We start from the raw sequence: 23,577 nt of genomic DNA on the forward strand, positions 1-23,577 counted from the left end.
AGCCTTATCTCAACCGTGACATAGCTTGTAGAGAGACTTCTTCATTGTAGCAGAAGCACAAACATAGAACACAAGGGGGTGATTCAAGCTTTTAGATTCAAGTGCCTAAACAGAATTTTATGGCATGATTTCTTGGCTGCTGAAAAGTTGATTCAGACTAGTGCATGAGTAGTATTAGGCCTGAGAAGATCGAAGACATTATTAACATCATATATAGTAATTACGAAAGACACTGAAATGAAAATTAAGTTCAAGAAGATCAGTAATGGTTAGAAATACCGTATGCTTTATATTCTAATTCCGTTTTCATATACATAATCAAGCCGGTCCTGGCTGATGATGATTCGGTACTATTTTTGTCATTGTAAAAGAGACAAATAATAGAGAGCTAAGAATCAACCTCATGCACTTAAAATTGTGCAAGCCACAACAAAAACTTTACCACTACCATATCTTAGCTCCGATTTTGAGAACTAGGTCTACTACATCACACTGCTAACAACAAGACTAAGTTTTCGGCCAAATAGGAAGAACAGTGAGCTGAAAAAAATATTAGTTGACTGTTGTCCTTTGTTACATTTAGGCTAAAATTTGAGAGACAAGGGCTTCATCTCAGAGTACCATTGCCTTGCTATATCTTCTGCTACTCTTTGTGCATCAATCGAAACTCCCAACAATCCCTTCCTGGTAAAACCGACGCTGTACACTCCATTCTCGCCCTTCCAGTTCTTTGGAAATGAGCTTTTCGGATAGTCATCTTTTTGGTTGAAGAAATCATCCTCCTAATAGAAGAAAAATGTTGTGAATTATTATTGAAATAATAAAGAATGTTAAGTAGAAATAAGGAAATGAGGAACTTGTACCAATCATAAATGTATATATTTGTCTATGTAGAGGTCTTCAACTTACCATTAGCCATGATGCTGCGTTGCTTCTATAACCCGTTGCTAGAATTATCGAGTCAAATTCCTCTTCTTTTCCATCCAAAAATTCTGCACCTCTGGTTGTGAATCTTCGAATACCACCAGCCACCTGAGGATTTCATGCAGCTTAAGAAATTGCAGACGTGCATGCAATCACACTATCTTTTCTAGTGGTAGATTTGTGTTTAAACCCTATGTCATATTGAAATGTGAAGTCTGAAAAAACAGTATCATAATTCATTACGAATATTAGCATACTAAAATATGCTCTGGTCATTATATAATAAAAGCTTAATGTTATTGCTTTAATTTTGTAGGTAGTGCATGTTCCCTTTATGTGCATGATTTTTGATATATTGCAGTTAAAATTTCAAGTTCTTCTAATGATCTTACCTTTTAGCTTCTTAGTAAAATAACCATATAAGTATTATAATTCATTATGAATATTAGCATACTAAAATATGCTCTAGTCATTATATTATAAAAGCTTAATCTTATTGCTTTAATTTTGTAGGTAGTACATGTTCCCTTTATGTGCATGATTTTTGATATACAAGTTCTTCTAATTAGTAAAATAACCATATAAGTACAATGATGAGGTGAAATCAAGGTCGGTGCTAAACATATATGACATACTAAAAAAAAAATAGCACTAACCTTGATTTCACATGACCGGATTTTAGCAGCAGCTCCAACATCCAAAACTGGGGTTTTCCCGATAGTATTCTTGAGCTCTAGGGGACCGATTTCAGGCCTTTTGATACCAAATTGGCGCGTGTCTCCAAGAATCACCCGTGAACAGAGGAGGAGAAGCCAATCAACTAATCTCACGGGAAACCATTTTAGCAAACACATCGAAACAGCAAAGGTAGATCTACCAAACACTTCTCTAGGCAAAATATGCAACTGCAAAATCATAAATAAATAAAAAAACGTAAGTAATGAAAAAGAAAAAAACAAATGACACATGACTTTAGAGGCTTAGAGCTAATCAGGATAGCTAAAAAACCTAACCTTTAACAAACTAGTTTTAATTTGCATAAGAAGACATTGTTAGAATGAAATGGCAGAACAGAACACTGAACTAGTTTGTAAGTCAATAAGGCATTAAAATGGAAATGTGAAAAACGAAAGACTGAATTAAAGATTTTACCTTATCTCTTATGACCAAAGAAACTTGAGCTCCACTATTACATAGATCCAAACTAACCTCCATGCCTGAGTTACCACAACCCACAACCAAAACCTTACTTCCTCTAAAATCAACTCCATTCTTGTATTCACAACTATGTAGTACTTTCCCTCCAAACTCCGCGAGTCCAGCAACATCTGGCAGTAGTGGTTCTGCATTTTCCCCGGTTGCTACAATGAGCCACCGGCACACAAACTCAGACTCATTGGTTTGCACCTGCCAGAACCCCATGGCTGCATCATACCTAGCCAAATGAACCTCTGCTCCAAAAATTGGCTCGATTGAGAAATGTTTAGCATAAGCTTCCAAGTAGCTTACGAATTGTTGCTTTGTTGGATATGCTGGAAATTCTCGAGGGAATGGCATATGAGGAAGTTCACAGAATTCCTTTGGGAGGTGAAGTTTTAGACGGTCATATGTTTTCCGTTTCCATAGAGATCCTAGACAGCTCTCTTTCTCAAGAATCAAAAAGGGGACACCTTTCTGCTTAAGGCAAGCAGCTGCTGCTAGCCCCGAAGGTCCAGCACCAATGATCAAAGGTCCTGTGATCCAAACGCGCTTTAGTTTTGAGCTCATCGTTTCAGAAAACATTTTGTTGAGTTTCAACTTTATGAGCTGTTGGTTGACTTGAGACAATATTTTGTGGGGATGGATTTACTTCCTATTTATGAGGTTGATGGGAAGAAAAGAAAATTATCAGAGGAAAGTAAAATATATATATATATATATATATATATATATATATATATATATATATATGTATCAGTGGAAACTGAAAACTGATTTGTGATCTTCACTAAAAAAGTTGAAGGAAAAAAAGAACAAATTGCAGTATAATTTTTTTTTTATTTGAACTGCAGTCTACGCAGTCTAGAACGTAGACTGCAGTTCAAATAGTATCAATACAGAACCGTAGCAAATGTTTCGAAGGAAGTTTGTAACTATGCAAAGAGTTTTGGATAGAGAATAGCATGTGTTTCTCACTTGTTTTTGGAGAATTTGTGGTTTTATAAGCATGGAGAGGTAGATACATGTACCAAAAAGAAGTGTCCAAGTGAGAACTTAGCTATGAGTTAACCATCACACTATGTTGTGTATAAACTAAATTCTTCTTGTCTTCATCTCCACATCCCAAATACTTGCCTACTTATTTTTATTTTGTTGGCGGATTAGCTGGCGAAGTAGCAAGAGAATTTGAAGTTGTTTGGTTTTCGTAGTGCAAGCATGACGACAAAGTGGAATAACAAGACACACAACAAACACAGATTGGAGATGGAGCTTTCAAGCGAATTAAAAGAAAAAAGAAAACAAATCCATACGAACTCAGTAAAGGGTCTTGCTTTGGCAACTGTCATACATAACTTCCAATGTGTGCTGTTATGTCTTCTCTCAAAATTGATGGTTTTTTGGCCTCTTATCTTATTTCATAACCTTCCCACTTAAACAAGTCACTTTCGCTGATGGCTCGGTGGTTCTCACATTTGTGTTTATATTCTGTTCTGCTGCATTTTTATCTCAACATTAAATTTGGTCAATATGATCACATGGAAGCATATCCATACAAGACTCAACATTACAGTTTATGTTAAAATGGAATGTAGCAAATTAAAAAAAAGAAGCAACATGAAGTATTTGAAAAATGCATGTTGCTGTACCACACGATGATCCTATTCAATCTTCTGTTGCTTTGAACAATTTGTCTAAAATCTCCAAGCCATAAATTAACTTAAACTCAAACCTGTCCTGAACTGTCCTATTGGGAGTTCAAAGATATGGTTTGGCCAACCCACTGCTTAGAAGTAAAGGATAGGGCAGGAGGGTTAGGGGAAAAAGAATGAGTTGGATAATACAGAATTAATACGTGTCGGTAGAGGATGTGTTACATGGCCTAATATGAACAGTACTAATTTCTGTCTCTGTTGGTGAATGTGACTCTGACCTGAAAAAATGTGTGAACCAAAACATTTGAGCTGTGAATCAATGGCAGGACACATACGTTTTTTGGCTATCTTAGGTGAGGAGAGGTCATAGATGTTGGGTTTTAGTGTAACTGATAATTGCTTGGCAAACTTTATTAAAATATTGAATTGCTGGGAAAAAAAAAAAAAAAAAAATCTAATTGTACTTTGTATTGCAAGAAAATGTATGAGATAAAGTTAATTATTGTGGTGTTCTTATCTTAGATTTCAAGCATGAATTTTGTTACTTCAGAAACTTCTTTACCTGCAAAAAACTTAGCATACACACGAAAAAGCTTATCCTCAGTAGTCACTTAGCATATGAAGGCTTTTTCATCTTTGGTAATTCTTATGTTACTGTTTCAGTTTCTCTAATACTAAAATTCTCAACTTTGTAGTATAGCATGCTTCGTTTATATATAGTTAGCAAGTGCTTAGAGTGGCTGGGTTGCTCCTCGTGTCCGAGAGCCCGTGTTCGAGCTTTGCACCTTTTCCCTCCCCTCTAACCACTAAACCTTAACATTCTTGCAATGAATAAAAAAAAAAAATTCCAGATTCCCTCTTGTGGAAGGGATCTTGTACCTTGGTCCTGTGTCGCTAGGTTATAACTGGTGCAACATACCACATAGTGCAACAAATACATGAAAAAATTGTTGCATAAGCGATGCAACATAGTTGTTGCATAAGCCATGTGGGTTGATGCATAAGCGATGTAATGGTACAACACGCGGCACGGGATGAAATGCACAGGAGAAGATTGGTCAAGATAACCCTTTCCTGGAAATGGACATTGTCCACTTTTTGTGTGATGAGATGTTTATCCTTCTTGACTGAAAGCCTCCAAATGATCATGTGGTATTTACAATATAAGACTGTTTCTATGGTCACAATCCATCCTTCTCCTTAAGAAAAAAGGTACATTTTTCCTATCCACGCCTTAGTTAGTTATGCCCTCTATTTGGAGCTACTTTGATGCTCTGTTCGGAAAGAAAAAAATTGGATTGAAAGGAGAGAAGAAGGGATGGATTAGACATCATACGGAAGAAACTGTGTATTTTCCTTTTTGTTCAGTTAGATAGAAGAGAAGAGAATAAACTCATAATTTACTATGTTAAGAGAGAAAAATAAAATTTTAATTATTTTTATCATTATATCCCATAATATTTATAATATTATAATTTATAGAGGATAAACTGTAATTTAAAACTTGTATAATTTAGGAATGTGTTTAATTTAAAACTTCTATAATGCCCTTGTCTTCCCTCTTTTCTTCCACTCATTTTTTGGCAAATAAAAATTTGTATAGGAAGACTGGGTTGTCCTTTGCATCATCTCTACCGTACAAAGGAAGTTCGTTGCTACCGAACACAGCATGAATCTGACCAAAATTCTGCACCTAAAACCTTGCTAGAATGTTAGTTAAAAGTTACTAAATACATGAATTAGACAACAAATTGAGCAACAATCTTTAGCTTCTTTCATACATGCATGAAACCTAAATGGTGTACTCAACATTTAAGGAAGCCGCCGGCCTCTTTCCAAATTTAAAGTGGTGTTTGTGCTATGCGTCTGAAGATGGAACATACCATATAAAGGTTTTTGGTGGATAATCTATGCTTTTGATTAATCTATTTTCATATAGATTTTTCAGACCATAATACTCACAAAGACAACAAACTATGTGGCTGACATTGCTTCATCAATCACAACCTCATACCTCACTCCTTAGCATCATTTTGTCTAAATATCTCACCGAAAAAATACAACTACATAGAAGAATATAATGTCTTACCTACGAAAATATAGAACCACCAGCACTAGTTCATGAGAAATTAGTAACACATTGAGCTCGATTTCCTGCCACAAAACCCTCCAGCTCATTCGAAGAAAAGTTAGCAATTTCCAAAATCTCAACTCTTCTTCCAACGCTCATTAATCAGAGACTCAGGTGACGTATGATTTACAATCTGAATAATACTAATTAGCATCCAAAAATATTTTAAAGTACAACTGGAATGGTTTTTTAAATCTTTAACTTGACGCAGGAGGAGGTGGTGGGGGAGCATTAAGTGGGGGAGGCGGCGGCATTGACATCTGTGGCATAGAATACGGCCTCCCAGCCAGCTGTTGTGGAGGTGGTGGTGGTCGCCAAACAGGTTGTGGCATACCCATCCCAGTTGGTGGCGGGGGAGGCCTTGGAAAAACTTGACCTACTTGAGGTGGTGGTGGCATGTTTGGTGGAGGTGGCCTGAACTGTTGAAGCTGTGGCGGTGGCATACCGGATGGTGGGACTGTTTGACCTGGTTGTTGCGGCTGACCCTGCCAAGATGGTGGTCCAGGCATTTGCATGGGAGGGAACATGCTGCCTTGTGAAGGTGGAGGGCGGAATGGCGGAATAGACCCAGGAGGAACAGTTCCATTTGCAAAATGCGGTGGAGGTATTGGAGCGCCCATGGTACCATTAGCCTGCGGAGCATTTGAAAGTGAAGGAGGTCCACTCGCAAACAATGTGTGGGGTCTGCTCTTCTGGGTAGTAGGATTGTTGGAAGCCAAGACTCTTTCTGCATTACATTGTAGCAAATTAGTGATGTGTAACAGGAATAAACCCAAAGTATTCAGATGACATAAGCATACATTCACACAACCCATATGGTGTGTGTATTACAAAAATAAACTGATGGGAGGCTACCCAATCATGGATTTCACCTCTTGTACACAATTCATAGGTGGGACCATATAGATTAATCCCAGTCATTGCTGTCAGCAATCCAGAATGCTATAAAAATATTGTATATAATTTATAAATTATACCAAAATAAGTTTTGTTCATTAATGCATGAAAGAACTATTTAGATGTAAATTCCACTCCGACGAGTCATTGCATGTTCTGCATCCTTGCAATAGGTTTAATGGTGGGTGGGGTGGGTGTGTCTGAGAGGTAACTCGATAAAGAAGAAAGCCTCACCTGCCGGAGTACCATGGCGCTCCCCCTTTGTATCCTTTTTGTATGCATAGGATACTGTTATCTGACGATTGCAAAGATATTGGCCAGTCATTGCCTGCAAAGGAAGAAAATATTTATCACTCAAGTCAATTCATATTATACAATTTAAATAAAACATCAAAAGAAGCCATGCTGGACAAATGTGTGTTTATATCGATGAACAACCAGATATCATTATGTCATATATGTGTTTATATTGATTATTAAATAAATATAATATGTTGTTGTAAATACAAGAATTACGTTTTTATTGTCTAAAATTTATAAACAAAAAACTATCAAAGAACACAGCATAGAGAGGAACTGCAGAAGCAGAGATAGAAAGCATATAAACCAACCCAGCCTTCTAAAACTATATTGGAGAAACCAAAGCAGACGTTGGCATATTGCAAAACTATGCTAGAATAGGTATTCATTTCATCAAAGCTAATAAGCCAAAATATAATACAATGGTAACTGATTAAAATGATCTCCGCATCTACAAAAAATAAATTGGTTGAAGATTTTTTCAATTGGTTTCCAGTTGGAGATATGCAACACCTTTTCTGATGGACATTAAGAATTGACCCCTAACCCACAACTGCTTTTGCGAGATGTCCAGCATCATTCTATTGGATGAAAACATTGCAGTAGAGCAGGCATCAATAGGAGTAGGGGTGCAGTATACACCTTAGTTGGAATCAAGGACGCTACTGCCCTAACTTGTCAAACAAATAGGGCCAACCAAACAAATAAAAGCTTTGACTTTGCTCATTAAAGAAAGGATCAACAGAATATAGTTGTTTTTTGAAGAAATTGGATAGTCAGAAAACAGGAAAGAAAGATCAACAGAATAATATAGTTGTCTTCTGAAGAAACTGGATAGTCACAAAACAGGATCTGGTTCTACTGGCAAACAACCAAACCACTGGGAAAGCAGTTCTTTACAAAAAGAAGGGCTTGAAGGAGGGACGATTTTTAAGTTTAAACCTGATATAGGATCTCGTTGACAGTATTGCTCAATTTCTCAAAACACTATTTATCAGTACAAAAAAATTTGTACAATGCAATTAAATTATTTCCTTGAAAACTCAACTGTCAATTATGAAAATAAAAAACAACGAAAAGTCACAGGCCTAAATTCATCCCAAAGAATAACATGAGAGTTGGCACAGTAGTGATATGATGCAGGAGTGAGCTCTTAACCAAGTAAAAGACAAAAAAGAAATTAAGTAGTACCACAATTCAACAGGGTTTTGACTCGGTCATTAATGTTTTAAATTATGAGGCATAAGTCTCTCTTAAGAACTTAAAACCACTACAAAGATATGACAATATAAACAAATGGAAAATACCTCTATAGCTCCATCAGATGACTCGAAAGAATCATAACTAATGAAACCAAAACCACGGGAGTTCCCGGTATCAGGATCTCTCATTATCTGCACCAAAATAAATAAATAAATAATCAGGATCAAGTTACAAATAACACCATTATAAATCCCCATTCATTCATATAGATAATACGAATGGTCAAACCTATCACTACCGTCATGCGCATCTCTATATGGCCATGCTAAGCAAATTAATTAATATGCACAAGTAAATATATACATACACATATATATATATATGCAAAGATGTCAGTCAAATATATTAAGTTAAATGCCATGAAATTTTATTTTAATAGAGTCGTGGTTTACGTCTCGCAGAATGTCCAAATTCCTAATTATGACATGCCATAAAAACAAGTTTGGACAATGTCTAAACCACACAAGTAACAGAAGGAATGACATAAAAATGAAATGAAAAGGCACGTCATACGTCATACTCTTGAAAGAGACATGTTATTGTGATTGTAACGTAAACTAGAACCATTGAGATAAAGGATACAAACATAGCCAAGCATTCCAAGAAAGTGGGTATTGCGTAGTGACTACTTTTAGCTTTTGTTTCTTGCAGCTAAATTGGATTTACAGTTAACTTGTCAATTTTCTTTCTTTAACTTGTGCACAGGCAGGGGGAAGAGACTGCGTCCCAACCAATACTTGAGTTTCTTAATGTTAGGGAAATACATACATACATACATACATACATATATATATATATATATATATATATGGGTCAAAAAAACTTGGACTGTCAAGCAATGGAATGTAGATTTAAGCATAATGAAAGCCACATGATCAACCCCCACCCGAGAAAATGAGAGACAGAGAGAGACTTCTTTATTAGGGATGAGAAGGACTACACCAAATTAAAATTTGTTGAGTAAGAATTGAAACTTAATTTGCTTTTACAGTAAGTTTCTTATAGATGTTGTAGTCTTTAAACTTAATTTGCTACTATTTTGGTTATAATATGCACAGCACAACTGCAAATTGAAAGAGGTGGCAAAGTAGGCATGACCTTGGGATTTGTAACAATAACTCCAAACGCACTGAATGTATCATAGAGAAGTTTCTCATCCACATCCTGCAAAGATCATCAGTATTAGTTAGTAAAAGCTGGCATACAGCCATACAGGTTTATATCAGAGTCTATCAGACACATACACATTTAAGTCCACGTGCATGTGTTTAAGATTCTGGATATAATATATACATATAGGTAGAGGAGTTGACCAAGAGGTTTTGAAAGCTTAAGTTCTTACAGGGTCAAGGTTTCCAATGAAAAGGTTCGCTCCAACATCCAAGCTCTTTTTATCTTGGGATGCCTGAAACCCAAAAACAAAAAGAATAAATATGGCAAGAAACAGAAAATGATGTATCATGGCCAGACTTCAAACCTGGAACCATGACATTAGTAACAATGCTTTGTTAAGTTGACATGCTGTATCAAAGCATAAAGAAATAGCAAATGATGTTATAAGGAAAACAAATTTCCGCACCTTATTCACTCTTATTGGCTTGCCATAGAGCTTTATCATATTCAGAACTTTTATTGCCTGCATTAACAAAAGAAAAGGGTCACTGGTCAAAACCGAAGAACTCGCAGCAGGAAGGATACCACCAAACAAAACTAATAAACCAAATGACCTAAAAAAGCATATTAGCAAAGACCGAGAGAAAGCATATAGTGACGAGTGACACTTACATAATCAGCATCTTCTTCACTTCGGAATTCGACAAAACCATATCCTTGATGAAGATTGGTCACTCTATCTTTGGGAACGTACACATTAACTGAAACAGGAAGGAGGATGGTTACAAACTTACAACTATGCATTCTTGCAAATTCTATAAGAAGCATGAACATGGGAATTCCTTTTCAATAACATACTAAGGAGGATGTTGGTTGAAGATATATACAAGGGAGAGTTTCACAAAACCTTGCATCTCTTTTTCTGGGGTGGCAAGAAATAGTACTCATGCAAAACAACTTGGGGTATTTCCAACACTATTCTCAGACATATCCTTTTTAAAACTCATTCAGGACTGATTTCATAACCAATTTAAAGGTAATATTAAATTAGAGAGGTCGATTAGATCCAGCCTAACCCTTGGGATTATATCCAAAAAAACACTGGATGGGTGCCCTCACTCTTGGCAACCCCAGATCAGGGACGGACCCACCCTAGCGCCTCCACTGAAATATTTTTTATTTACATTTCACATATGATTTTGTAATCATAATAATGCCCCACAAAAATATTTGCCAAAAACCCCATATATAACTTGCCCTCACTAAGTTTTGGGTCTTCAAATTCACCCCCCTCACTGTCAAAATTTCGCACTCTCTAGGCCTCTGCCCAGCAATAGCCCTAGCCCGTCAATGACTCTCTCTCTCTCTCTTAGGCGTTTTTAATTTGATTTTGTTATAAGTAGATAAGATGAGCATTGGAAACCAAGAGGGTTCCCCAAAGAGGGATTGACGGTCATCAGTACATGGGTTTGGGGTTTTTTTCTATTTTGGTAATTTCTTGGGTTTGGAGCCATGAGGGATGCTTTCAAGTTGTTCTAGTTCTGTGATTCATGCTTGGGTTTTTTTTTTTTCCCATTACTTTTTATTGGTTTAGGGTTGACTTGACTTCTTGTAATAGTGTTCTAGTTCATGTTATGGGGCTGCTGGAGTTGGCTTTTGAAGGACATGTTGTTAATAAAGATGTACTTGGCTTTTCTTTCTTTCTATTTTTAAAGTATGTATTTTATGAAAGATTCAGAGTGATCATTTTTGTCTAACATGGTAGTTGAAATTTTGTTGTTTAAGGTCCATCCCCCCTACCAAAAACCCCAACGCACAAAAAAACAATTTTCTGGGTCCATCATCATTTTACCATTGAACCAAATAATGGATTTTATATTACACACAGTTGTTTTATTTATCTCTTCGCTTCCGTTTTATGCTTTACAACTTGGTATCAGAGCCTAATTTCTCTTCCGAGGTTCAGACCCCTATTTTGGGGTATTCCCTAGCATCTGAAATGTTGCCAAGGGTTTCTTGGTGCTATTTGTGTTTGGGCTGCCGGTTTGTTCAGCAGTAATGTTCTTCGCCTTTCTCGTGTCTCCGGCAGTTTTTATTGACTTTTTTGGGCTACCAGTGTGTTTGGTAGCATTATCTTTGTTTTTGCCGTGTCTCCAGCAATTTTTATCGATTTGTTTGGGCTACCGGTGTGTTCGGTAGCAGTTTTCTCGTTTGCCGTGTCTCCGGCAGTTTTTTGTTGACTTGTTTGGGCTATTTTTCCTCCATTGATTCCTCCATTAAATCTTCAATACACACACAAAATATTACACACATATACACAAAATTCTCTAAGGATTTTATCTGTACCAAGAATTCTCTTAATGCTGCAAGAACAAGTGCTATCAAAAAAAAAAAAAAAAATCTTCTCTTTATTGCATTGGAATAATGCAAGTTGTGAGATTCATCCTTTGGTTTCAGTATTTAAGGATGATGTCTAGTTCGCAAAACTATACAAATTATAAAGGCAAATCCAGCACAGCAAGTGAAGTAGTTGGCTTGCATAACTAATTTAATCTATAATCCATCAGATATAGCACATGATGACCAAGCCAGTGACCAAGCACAGGCACCGGCTGCAGAATGAAGAGAACTAGAACTTCAATATAACAAAGTAAAATAATAATAAAGCACACAACAGTTGGAGACAGACAAACAATGATAGTCAATCTGATGCATAGACAGCCATCACCAAATTATTTTAATATATTTTAGGAGATATACAGAGAAATTAATATTAATTATATGACATGAGTTAAACATTGACCACTCAGGTGCAAAAGACCAAAAGATGGAGGTAAGAAACTAGCCTGACCTTGAGGTATTTTGTGATGAGATGCAGGGAGAGAGAGGGAGATACTATAACACAGAAAATTATTTGAGTGGGCTATCATATGAATTAGCCACCGTGTGTATTCAATAAGAAAGAAGACATACAACAGGGGAAATAATAACTTTATGAATGTCCAAAAATGTGAAACTATAGCGAAGTCATTCAATCATGCTGACAGTATGACATATGCCTATCTGCATGGTATGACTTTCATTATTTAAGATTTTACACAGTGCTTTAACAATGTTGGAAAACAGGAACTTACCGACAGGGCCTGCTTGAACGAACAATTCCCACAGTAACTCCTCAGTTATCTGTAAGCAGAAATGAACAAGCATGAGCTATGTAGGAGTAAACCATGAGAGAAACGCTTGAGGACTGGTAATTATAAAACTCTCATATTGCAAGACATGAGGCAAAATTGTGAAATATTTAGACAAATTACAATACTCCTTTACCAAGTTTCCATAGAAATAACAATTGGGCTATATGAAATGGAAATTTTTGGGGTAACATGTAAAACAGTCATAATTCAATAAAATTTTATCAACTCCAGTTCCAAGACGATACTGCTAAAACAATTGTCCCGGAAATAATGTACAAACGAGAATCTCTCTATTCTCCTGTTTTTAATTTTACATGTCCATCAAACCTTTGGTTTCCACTAAGGCTATGGTTTCATTGATTAAGATGTATTTGTCTCATCTAGCAGAGAGCACTGAAGTAAGTGTTACCATTGACTGTATTTGGGTATTACCAAATGAATAAAAGACAAACTTAGTTGTCTTATATCAGATGGCCATACACCTAAATTTTTGCAGCTTTGTAAAGGAGCAAGGATAACCAAATGATACATAAAAATCACAGGGCATGGACCAGTGGCCATTTGACATAATATTTCATATCCACCTACGCACACAAGACAAACCAAAGGAACTTTAGACCAGCAGCAATATGGCAGTATATAATATGAAAAATGTCAAAACAGAAGTAGATAGGTGGGTGTTTGGGTCCATTATATGACCATAGATAAAAGTGACCACCAAGGTGAAAAACTTGCTTAACCATATGGCCATTGGAACTTATCAAAATAATTAGGTAATCCCACAGTTTGAAAATTTATACAAAAGCAAGCTTTTACATAAGTAATTTAAGTAAGTACAAAACTAACTTTATCCAATTATACAACTTCTACCGCAAATCTACTCAACTTGCACAAGCAACGGACATTAGGACATCAAATAAGAAAAACCTTCATGGTTTCAACCAAAAGATTGGTGCTCAAAACAAAATTACCCGTTGTAACTTGTAATAGTTGAAAGCCACTGCTTTCTTTCACACATAAAAAAATCAAAGGCTGGCAAGAATAACACTTAACAATAAATGTCACAAACCCTCACATAAAAAACCATTATGCCCATTTTGCATTGTTCGTAATAGGATTGTCATTCTTTCAGTCAAAAAAATAGTGTTGGCTTACTAGAAACTTTAAAATAAGCAAAAATGAAAGGGTGTCAGAATTGCATTGCTCAAATTGGATCATCATTCTTTCAGGGAAAAAAATGGTGTTGACTTACAAGAAACCTGAAAGTGAGCATCTTTATCTAAGCTACTATCCCTAAAGTGGATTCAGTGACCATTCAATCTGTGAGGATGTCAAAACTCCTAAAGCAGTGGTTGCTTAACTGTCACACAGATCAGCTAGACACAGATTCTCTTTGGAGGTATGAAGCTGATGGTCTGCTAGGAATGGATGTACACTAAAATCATGGTCAACAAAACGTCAAATAAGCATAGATCTACAAAACTAACCGCTAATATGTTACTAGACATCATAACAATCTGTTCAACTGGGACTTCATTCCCCACTGTGGATATCTCTGAAAGTGACAAATCCACCCCAGATGCCAAATTGCGCTGGCAATAGCAGCACAAAATTTAGGTTATCTTACAGTGTACTGGTCGGCAGTCATCACAACAACTCACATAACACTGTATGAAGCAGCCTAAGCAACATTGACATCAATATTTAATTTTGGAGATCCTCCTTTGGTACACGCATAGTCTGAAAATGAATTACTGACTCCATAGAGTAGACCCCTTTTGTTTATCAGTACATAGTAATTTCCTGCTTCATTATATACGTTTTTTTCAAGAAAATCATCTTCTTCACATTGTTTACAACTTTTATTCTCTAATATGTACTAGTTCAGATATTTTTATGATACTTTCATTTATACTTAAAATGGTCATTATCTAGTGTGGTCCCCATTAACAATAATATTTTTTTAAATAAGTAACTAATACAACAATATAATTTTATATAATGCATAATCTTCACCAAATGACCACAGCTACCAACCAAGTTCATAATTGTAGATTTGTACCCTTTCCAAGGTAAGTAGAAGTGTTTGTTCTAGGAGAAACAAAGCAGCAAGGGTATGTCAGTGTTGCTTTGGTATTTGCATAATGAGTGAGGTAGAATGTTTTAATCCATCATAAAGGCTATTGGGTAAATTATATTTACTACAAGAAGCAAATAACTCGTGTTGCACTCAAGCTATTCAGCTTCAATTTTTTCTGATTTACTTAAGTCACTACCGAGTACTGACAATGAAGGGCCTCAGTTAATTTAGTAAAGAGATGGCCAAATTTTCAACGTTCACCATTACAGCACAGGACGTCATATAGTGATTGCCTGATTGGCAAAAGATAACTTTAATTATTCATTTATGAAGGTAATAATTGTGATAAAAATCATTAGTAACTTTTCTTATGTATGATAGAAGGTCCTTATACTGTAAAGCAATAGTAATCTGATTTATTGAACAATTCATATCCAATACAAGAGGCAGCCCTACCCAATTGAAGCCAACACGCGAAGTGACAAATTTGATATTTTTATTTCTACAGAAAAGTAAAAAATGCCTAAATCAGAGCTATATTGAAGCCGTTGGAAAGTTCAAGCAAAAATCAACCTACGCGAACTTTTGAAAGTAAATCTTAATGAATAATAACATCCCCAAAGTTCAATAATTTGAAGCATTTTATATGAGTAATGAAAACCATAAAATACGAAACATGAAGTTAGCAACGACTAAAGCCACTCAACCCATCAGTTTGAGAATCAGAGACAAGCACATAAACCCTAGAATTACATTTGAGAGAGAAACTCTGATTTGTGAGAGAAGTTAGAGAGGGAATAAGAAGAAGGAAGAAAAACCTGAGGATCGAGATTGCCGACGTAGGCGGTGGCGTCTTGATTCCTCTCCGCCGAGTGTTGTCCAAGCAGGTTCGCTCCGACGCCCGGAGCTATTCGAGTCGTCATCGCCTTCCTCTCTTTCTCTCTCCTGGCTCTCTCTTTCTCTCTCTCTACTTCACGTCTTGGTAGATAGAGAGGAAGCAGCTGCACTTCCAAGTCGAGGGCAGGGACGGAAGAGATCTTCCTCCTGTTTAGGTTGCAAAAGTATCTCTATATATTTTATTAAAATTATATAATAAAAATAAAAAATATATATGAAGTAGTAAAAGTTTTTCCTTTTTTTTTTTTTTTTTTTTTTTTTTCTTTGTGCAAGAGTTTCTCCTATTGTATCTATTCTTTTCTCTTTTTAATTATCTAAATCTAAACAAGAATAAATGTTAAAATTATCATTCCTTTACTTTGATTTTCTTTTTCTAGCATAACTAAGAACTAATATTATTTTTTTTCTAGTTATTAAAACATGCCCTTAATGCAATATATTTCTGATCATTATTTCTAACAATTGGTTTTAAAACATTGTAGGGAAAATAAAATCATTTATTTGAAAAAATATTTAAATTCAAAAAAAAAAAAAAAAACAAGATTTCATTTTGGCATTGACACGCTTCTTCTTCTTTTTTTTCTTTTTTCTTTTTTTTTTTTTTTTTAATAAAGAAAACTAAAAGTTTCTTATAAAAAATGGAGTGAGTAGTATTATTTGAGATAATTGTGGAGTGAGAGTTTTTGAAAAAATAAAATAAAAATTTGCATCATTATATTTTTCATGATAACAGATAAAAACAAGTGGAGAACAAAAGTGGGAAAATTGACACTTCATAATGTTTTCTCCATATCGTCTAATTATATACAGTAATTCATTCACCTTACCAATGCGCTAGACCTATTGCAAATAGATTGATAATGCTATACCAATATATACTACTTTTACCATTCAAAAACAAATACTATATATACTACTTTTATAAGGCCAATGAATTACCAAATGGGCAATAATTCAGATGGTACAAATTTAGCCTTATCATAGGATTTAATAGACCCTAAATGAAGTATGGTCCCGTATAATAATAAAACACGTCTTGGGTTCAAAGCTATATATATATATATTTATCTTCATGTTAGAGTTGTTTATTTGTTTATTATTTTATATTTTTATATCTCAATGAGGATGGCATTGATTTTTATTTGTAGTAAATTAAACGGAGGAAGCCGTCCGAACTCCATCAGCCTCGCAATCAGCCATGCTAAAAAAAAATCTATCCCGGAGTACAGGCGGAGTTGGTAGGGATGATTTTTCAACTAGACAATGTTGGATTTAGTCAACTCCATTCCAAACCCGCCTAGTTGTCATCCCTCACAGCATTATTGTATGTAGCCAAACAAATCTCCAAAATGCAAACTTTAAATTAGTAGGAGCTCATAAGAAAACTAAATTGGCTCATGTCCTGCTGCCCTGCATAGGAACATTGTTTATCATCCCCGCACACTAAACCCTATACCTCGGGTCCCCTAAGTCTTTCCAGTGCCACCCATTTGAGCTCATTCAAACATTGTGATGGCATTAAGCACACGCCCTACGCAATTAACCAGAGTAGTGAAAACTGAAAGATGTTTTCCAACAAATCATGCGAAAACTAGTAGACATATTATAGAAAATATAGAACAAGAGTTACTTTTTGAGCCAGATTATATCCATCGGATGATATTGTTAACATTCATATCAACAATAGCATTGGCTTGACAAATCTTTACTCATAAAGGATAGCTACGAAAGATCCTCCTAGTGTCTCTTCCAAGCATTCAATGGAAGCTCTGGAATGAATTTCACAGTATCACATCATCCCTGAAACTCAAAATTCAGGCAAAGTGAATCACTCTAGTTGCAGAAGGACTGGTTTTCACCAGAAGAATCAGCAGCTGCCAAACCAAGATCCTCCTAGTGTCTCTTCCAAGCATTCAAAAGGTTAGAAGGGAACCCCTTTGTACTCCGAATCAACCCTTCGGCCTTCTTCCTTTTCGGTTTCTTCACCAACCCTTCCACCAAATCACCAAACCCTTTGCCTCCTTCCTCTTGGTTTTCAACAGAAGAATCAGCAGCTGCCAAACCGAGATCCTCCTCGAGTCTCTTCCAAGCATTCAAAAGGTTAGAAGGGTTCATAGTCCGAATCAAATCTTTGGCCTCCTTCCTTTTAGATTTCTTCACCAACCCTTGCACCAAAGGCTTCAACGTATTGAAATCGGGAAACTTATGACACTTCACACTGTCCTTAAACACCTCATACCCCTTCTCATGATTCCCATTCCTGCACAAATAATATATCAAAGTCCTAAAAGTCGAAACATTCGGATGACACCCATTTCCCTTCAATCCTCGGTAAACCTTCTCAGCTACTTCCAACTTCCCATGCTTACAACAACAAGCCATCAAAAAATTGTAAGTAATGGTGTTTGGTTTCAACCCTACAATGCCACCGCCGATATGCATTATCCGAACATAGTCTGCCGCGACATCAGGCGAACACCCTTTTTCCACCATCTCATTCCAAATTCTCTCAGCCTCATCACTCTTCCCCTCCTTATACAGAGCATGCATTATCGTCGTGAACGTGATTGTCCAAATTTCGATTCCTTTCTCTTCCATTTCTTTCATTCTCAAAATTGCCAAATCAGTCGAACCCGAATTGCAGTAAGACTTAACCAATATATCATAAGAGAATTTATCAGGTAAAAATCCGAACTTTTGAGGCATTTCCTCGAACAGTTGGGGTACTTGATCGAATAGCTTCGATTCGTTACACGCCGCAAGAAGAGCATTGAATGAGATAGCAGTTCTGGGTGTGCCCAGTTCCTCCATTTGATTGTATGTTTTGAGGGAGTGATCGAACATGCCGGCAGAGCCGTACGCTCGAATGACGCTAGAGAGGTAGGGTTCTTGGGTGATTTCGGGGTTATTTTTGAGGGACTCGATTAGGTTTTCGATGTAGGAGAATTGGTGAGACTTCTCAAGGCGCTTAACGGTGAATTTCTGAGTGAAGCGGGCGGAGAAAGGAGAGGCGTAGTGGCCGGAGACAGAGGAATAGATCTCGAAGGCTTTGTCTGGATCGAATTCTGTTTTGAGTTTTGCTATGGCCTTGAAGATGGAGAATGCGGCGTCAGTGGCAGCGGCAAAGGCCGCAATTGTTGAGAGGTGGCGGACGTGGCGAATAGCGAGCGAAGAAGACATTTATAGGGTTTTGGGTTTTAGGTTTGGACTGGTTTTCAGGTTTTGGGGGATGAAAATGAAATGAAAACAGCTGTGTCAGTGTGTAGAATAATGGGTGAAAAAAAAAATCATCAAAAGTTGGTTTCAAAAATCCGTAATTTTGAAAAATTGTGCAAATAAAGAATCGGGATAGATAAATATACTAAAATGCTACCAAATATTCTTTACGTAATAGTATTAAAGTTTTGCAAAAAGTAAATTACTCACACAAAAAAAAAAAAAAAAAAGGAAAAAAAATTTAAACGACATCATTTTGGGTAATTAAGCACAAATAGGGTTCATCCGCTACTTCACAAAAACAGCCTCACGATATACGACCGAAGCAATCTCTCAACCTTATTCACATCTGCACAAACACATGGGCCGCGGCAGAGGTGGACATCGTGCTTTTTTGTTCTGTATCCTGTTATAAGAGAGAGAAAGAACCTTCACAGAGAGAAAAAAATGAAGAATAAAAAAATGAAAATAAAAATTATATTATATTAAGAGTGAAGAAAATAAATAAAAAATACAAATACAAAGGAGTGAAAGAAATAAATAAAATATAGAAATATAAGTATTATATATAAAAATGGGAGATATAATAGAAATAGGAGAGAGAAATATGAATATAATTAGTATTATATATAGAAAATATGTGTATTATATATAGAGTATTTATAGAAAGAAAATTAATTAAAAAAAATTATTATATATATTATATATAAAAATGAGGAAGAAAATGAGTAAAGCGTAGTTTGGGTACTCCAAAAGGACATTGTTGATATTAAAGACCCATTTTTTGTCACATGACTTGCACATATCAATTTTAGGAGTTATTTGCACAATTTTTAATTTTGAAATTACAAGGATAGCTTTTGAACACCATAGTATTATTTGCACACTTTTAAAAACACAAGAATTTTTTTTTTTTTTTTTTTTGCACTTCACCTGTATGTATTAGGGTTTTAAATGTACTAGGGTTTTTCTTTTTGGGTAAACTATTAATATATCGACTTACTAGGTGTATACTACTCCATCATGAGGTCAAAGTCATGGACTTTCACTTAATTGATGGACCACACAATTATTTATATAAAATGAAACTTACTTTCTATTTTAGTCTTAAAACATTAAATATTTTTCAGATATGAAAAGATTTTAAAACTCGAGGTAAATTAATATGAACTTATAGACTTCTTTAAATAAAATATTATAGATATAAATTTTTTTTAACGAAACAGTATGGCTGTGATACCAAAATTAAATTCAACCTTGCCAAACTAGAAACATGCAATAATCATAGAGATAAATTTAACAATTAAATCGCAGAAATGACTACCAAACCTGATAACGCTTTGATAACGCCCTATAAAAAGGCCTGAACACCAGCACGAATGGGCCAACAAGCCAACAATTTGAGTCAACTCACATAAAAAATTATTAAATTAAAACTAGGGCAGCTTGCACTGGCTAGATTCAAGAAAATTCTAGGATCCACACTGTCTGGCTAAAGGAAATCTATATACTAAATCTTTTGTGGACAGAAGTCTTTTGCCTGAAAGAAAAGAAAAGACTAAATAAGATAAAAGAGACTCTGAATTAAGGCAAACTGGATGATTTTATTTCATAGAAAATATATACAGAGATACACACTGTTTATACATGGATACAAAGCACACTGAAATACACTTGAAAGGAATTACAAAAGACTAAAAACTAGATGGCTAGTGAGCTTAATTGCACTAAGACTTGGTGTTTTTTTACTCGAGATGTTTCTCTTGAGCTGAGGGTTTCCTTTTATAGGAAAAGTGGGAGATGAATCTTCTGTTGAGATTGCAAATGCTGCATAGACGATTGAGATGAAAAATACTTTGGAGATAAGATATCTTGAATTATTGCTAAATAATAGATGGCTAGAGAGCTTGATTGCACTAAGACTTGGTGTTTTTTTGACTCGAGATGCTTCTCTTGAGCTAAGGGTTTCCTTTTATAGGAAAAGTGGGAGATGAATCTTCGGTTGAAATTGCAGATGTTGCATAGACGGTTGAGATGAAAGATGCTTTGGAGATAAGATGTCTAGAATTATTGCTAAATACTATTGCTGGATACTCTTACTATTTGTGTCTGCTTTCTTTGGATCTTATCTGCTTTTTATCTTGATACTGTTGAGAATCTGCTCTCGGTGGATTTGCTTTTATCTAAATACTGTTGTGAATCTGCTTTTCTTTAAATGCTTTCTGAGGATCATACTAATCCGGCATGCATGCGGGCCAGATACTCATCAGAGCTGTCGGGCGAGCTGGTTTGTTCATCTTCATAAGCCTTTTCCATCTATTCAATCAATACTTTTTCATCATTGATAATTTCAACTATCTCTGGAGAGATCTAAATCTCTGGGGGAGATCTGATGACGTAAGCAATCCTGGCTTTGATGAAAATTTTCATATTTACATTATGGTCGTATAGTCTGAAGCCAGAGTTACAGCTTGGACTAAACTATCGATATGCTTTATAGTACATCAGATGGTTAAAGGTGGCTGGTGCAATATCATTATGAAAATTATTAACAAAATCAATATGCCTTGTCAGGGTTCGAACTTCTGTTGGATCAGAATGAATGTAAATTTGATATTGTCCGAGAATTATAGCTCCATCTTTGACCTATTTTGGAGGAGTGCTATGAATTTGAAGGAGAATTAGACTTTCTGGCATGTAATATTGGGTTGTTTTTGTTCGAAAATGATGGCTTGGTTTAATCGGTCAGGAAAGTTAAAGGCTTCTAAAATTTCTAAAGGCATGTCTTTGGGTATCGTAATGGTGTAAACCATTCCTAATTCTAAAAGCCTGCTTAGGTAACATCTGGTGGTTCTTGTGGAAAAACAGGTTTCCCGGTAATGTTAATAGGAGCATAATGTACAAGATCTATTTTTAATAGGACTATGGTAGGTGTGAAGTTTCCAGTTTGGATGAGTCTTAAGAAATAATAATTATATATATTGGGTTCCTTTAATTTTGTATATCAACCCATTCTTTGAATCCATCAGACGTTGCTTCTTCAAGGATAAGATCTTTTATGTCTTCAGCGAAGAGCTCGACTTGCTGTTTAAGGATTTCTCTATAAATTGATGAGAAGATGGGTAACAGATTGGCATGCTTAGTCTGTACCTGTAGAAATTGAACCTTTTGAAAATTTTCATCTTCTTCAGACCTTTGTTAAGACATGGTTAGTACAGCTGTGGGGTTTTCTGTAGCATTTTGATATGCTAAATTTAGCTTTTTATAATGAGATATGAGTGCCTCGTGTTCTTGCTAAAGAATATGATAGGCTTTATTAGATTTTATAAAATATTCACTTAAAGTATTTAAATTTCTGACGAATGTTCTATCGAGATTATTTCTAGAGAACCAAATATTATCTAAAATAAGTTTTTGGTCTGGAAAAAGATTATGTCTAGCGCGGAACTGTTGAGCTGGGTTTTGGATAATTAAAAGAGGATTAGTGGTGCCTGGTATAAGGCTATAGCTATTGTTGCTACTTTGCTCCATTCATTAACAATCAAGTGGTAAACGAGATAACATATCTACTAAATAATTATCTTTTCCTTTGACATGTTCAAATATAGATTTAAAACCTCTTCCAGTGATACAGTCTATAAAGGAAATCCATTTTTTTGCAGACATTCGCTGTTACTTAGCTTTATTTGCAAACTTAACTATATTATCACAGTCAATTCTTATAAGAAATTCTTTATTAAGGAAAATTTGAAATTTTTCAATAGAATTTACTACTCCTAAGATTTCTAGATCTGTTGATGGGTAATATAGATTACGCTTTATTAAATGTTCTACTTGCATGGTGACAAATTTGTTCTTCGTCTCGAGAAGATTCTTTTGTAGGTCTTTGAAAAGGTAAACATGCCCATCCTTGTGCTGATGCATCTATTTGAATTACTTTGTAACTGTTTTCAAGGGGTAGTTGTAATGGTTTTAGTTGAGAGACTAAAGTCTTTATTTTCTTAACAAGTTCTATGTCTTGTGTATTAAAATATTTTTGACGATTTTTTCCTAATTTAGACTATAATGGCCTTACTAATTGTCCTAATTTTGGAATAAATTTACGACTATAGTTTAACAATCCTAGGAATGCTTGTAATAACTTGGTTTTTTTCTAATTTGTCAGGAAAGCTTAAAATCTTCTCAACTATATGTGATTGTAGCTCTATTTTGCCTCCTTTTATATATAAGCTTAGAAATTTTATTTTTTGTTTTTCTAAAATCATCTTTTTGCTACTTATAATGAGTCCTTAAGTTATATATTCATTTAATATTAGTTCAACATGTTTCCTATGTTCTTCCTTGATTTGACTGAAGACAATAATATCATCTATATAGACACAATAGAATTTTGAATGTTTATTAAAGATGGTGTCCATTTTGCGTTGAAATTCTTGAGGTGCATTTTTTAAACCAAAAGATATAATAAACCATTCATAATGTCCTTCAGGACATGTAAATGCAGTCCATTTAATGGATTCGTCTGCCATACGGATTTTCCAAAATCCAAACTTGCAGTCAAATTTAGAAAACCATTTTTTATTTTATATTCTATTAATTAACACATCTTGATTGGAATTTTATAACTGTTGTCATATGTACTGTTGTTTAATCTTTTATAATTTATGACCATATGAGCTTTTCCTCTTTTTAACTCTGCATGGTTCCTGA

The 23,577-nt window shown here is 35.3% G+C and overlaps 3 protein-coding genes across 3 annotated transcripts; all 3 read right to left on the reverse strand.

Moving 5' to 3' along the window:
* Positions 1-289: 289 nt before the first annotated feature.
* LOC132316371 (probable indole-3-pyruvate monooxygenase YUCCA9) lies at positions 290-2,706 on the reverse strand. The gene is made up of 4 exons (XM_059814857.1): positions 2,077-2,706; positions 1,581-1,829; positions 910-1,032; positions 290-782 (listed from the first exon to the last, which is right to left on the reverse strand). Exons 1-4 carry the CDS (start codon positions 2,704-2,706, stop codon positions 585-587), a joined length of 1,200 nt encoding a protein of 399 aa, XP_059670840.1. The 3' UTR covers positions 290-584.
* A 3,134-nt stretch (positions 2,707-5,840) lies between these two features.
* Positions 5,841-15,811, reverse strand: LOC132266732 (uncharacterized). Its single transcript, XM_059767721.1, has 9 exons — positions 15,573-15,811; positions 12,615-12,663; positions 10,153-10,241; positions 9,947-10,003; positions 9,710-9,772; positions 9,466-9,531; positions 8,412-8,498; positions 7,039-7,132; positions 5,841-6,634 (listed from the first exon to the last, which is right to left on the reverse strand). The coding sequence occupies exons 1-9, from the start codon at positions 15,675-15,677 to the stop codon at positions 6,105-6,107; spliced, it is 1,140 nt and encodes a 379-aa protein (XP_059623704.1). The 5' UTR covers positions 15,678-15,811; the 3' UTR covers positions 5,841-6,104.
* A 1,420-nt stretch (positions 15,812-17,231) lies between these two features.
* Positions 17,232-19,464, reverse strand: LOC132266733 (small ribosomal subunit protein mL103 (rPPR7)-like). The gene has a single exon (XM_059767722.1). It carries the CDS (start codon positions 18,829-18,831, stop codon positions 17,545-17,547), a length of 1,287 nt encoding a protein of 428 aa, XP_059623705.1. The 5' UTR covers positions 18,832-19,464; the 3' UTR covers positions 17,232-17,544.
* Positions 19,465-23,577: the final 4,113 nt, after the last annotated feature.

Source organism: Cornus florida, unplaced genomic scaffold (assembly GCF_030987335.1).
Source record: "Cornus florida cultivar Cherokee Brave unplaced genomic scaffold, ASM3098733v1 CherokeeBrave_3.0.0_Hap2_Chr07, whole genome shotgun sequence".
Lineage (NCBI taxonomy): Eukaryota > Viridiplantae > Streptophyta > Magnoliopsida > Cornales > Cornaceae > Cornus > Cornus florida.

Bases quoted from the DNA above. Each gene is read 5' to 3' on its own strand.
- LOC132316371 (XM_059814857.1), bottom strand. From the start codon at position 2,706: ATGTTTTCTGAAACGATGAGCTCAAAACTAAAGCGCGTTTGGATCACA. The intron at 1,033-1,580 runs GTTAGTGCTATT...TGAAATCCTCAG, and splicing joins TCCGGTCATGTGAAATCAAG to GTGGCTGGTGGTATTCGAAG. The intron at 783-909 runs GTAAGTTGAAGA...TTCTTCTATTAG, and splicing joins ACGCAGCATCATGGCTAATG to GAGGATGATTTCTTCAACCA.
- LOC132266732 (XM_059767721.1), bottom strand. From the start codon at position 15,677: ATGACGACTCGAATAGCTCCGGGCGTCGGAGCGAACCTGCTTGGACAA. The intron at 10,242-12,614 runs GTAAGTTCCTGT...TTCCTGTTTCAG, and splicing joins CGTTCAAGCAGGCCCTGTCG to TTAATGTGTACGTTCCCAAA. The intron at 6,635-7,038 runs GTGAGGCTTTCT...AATGTAATGCAG, and splicing joins GCGCCATGGTACTCCGGCAG to AAAGAGTCTTGGCTTCCAAC.
- LOC132266733 (XM_059767722.1), bottom strand. From the start codon at position 18,831: ATGTCTTCTTCGCTCGCTATTCGCCACGTCCGCCACCTCTCAACAATT.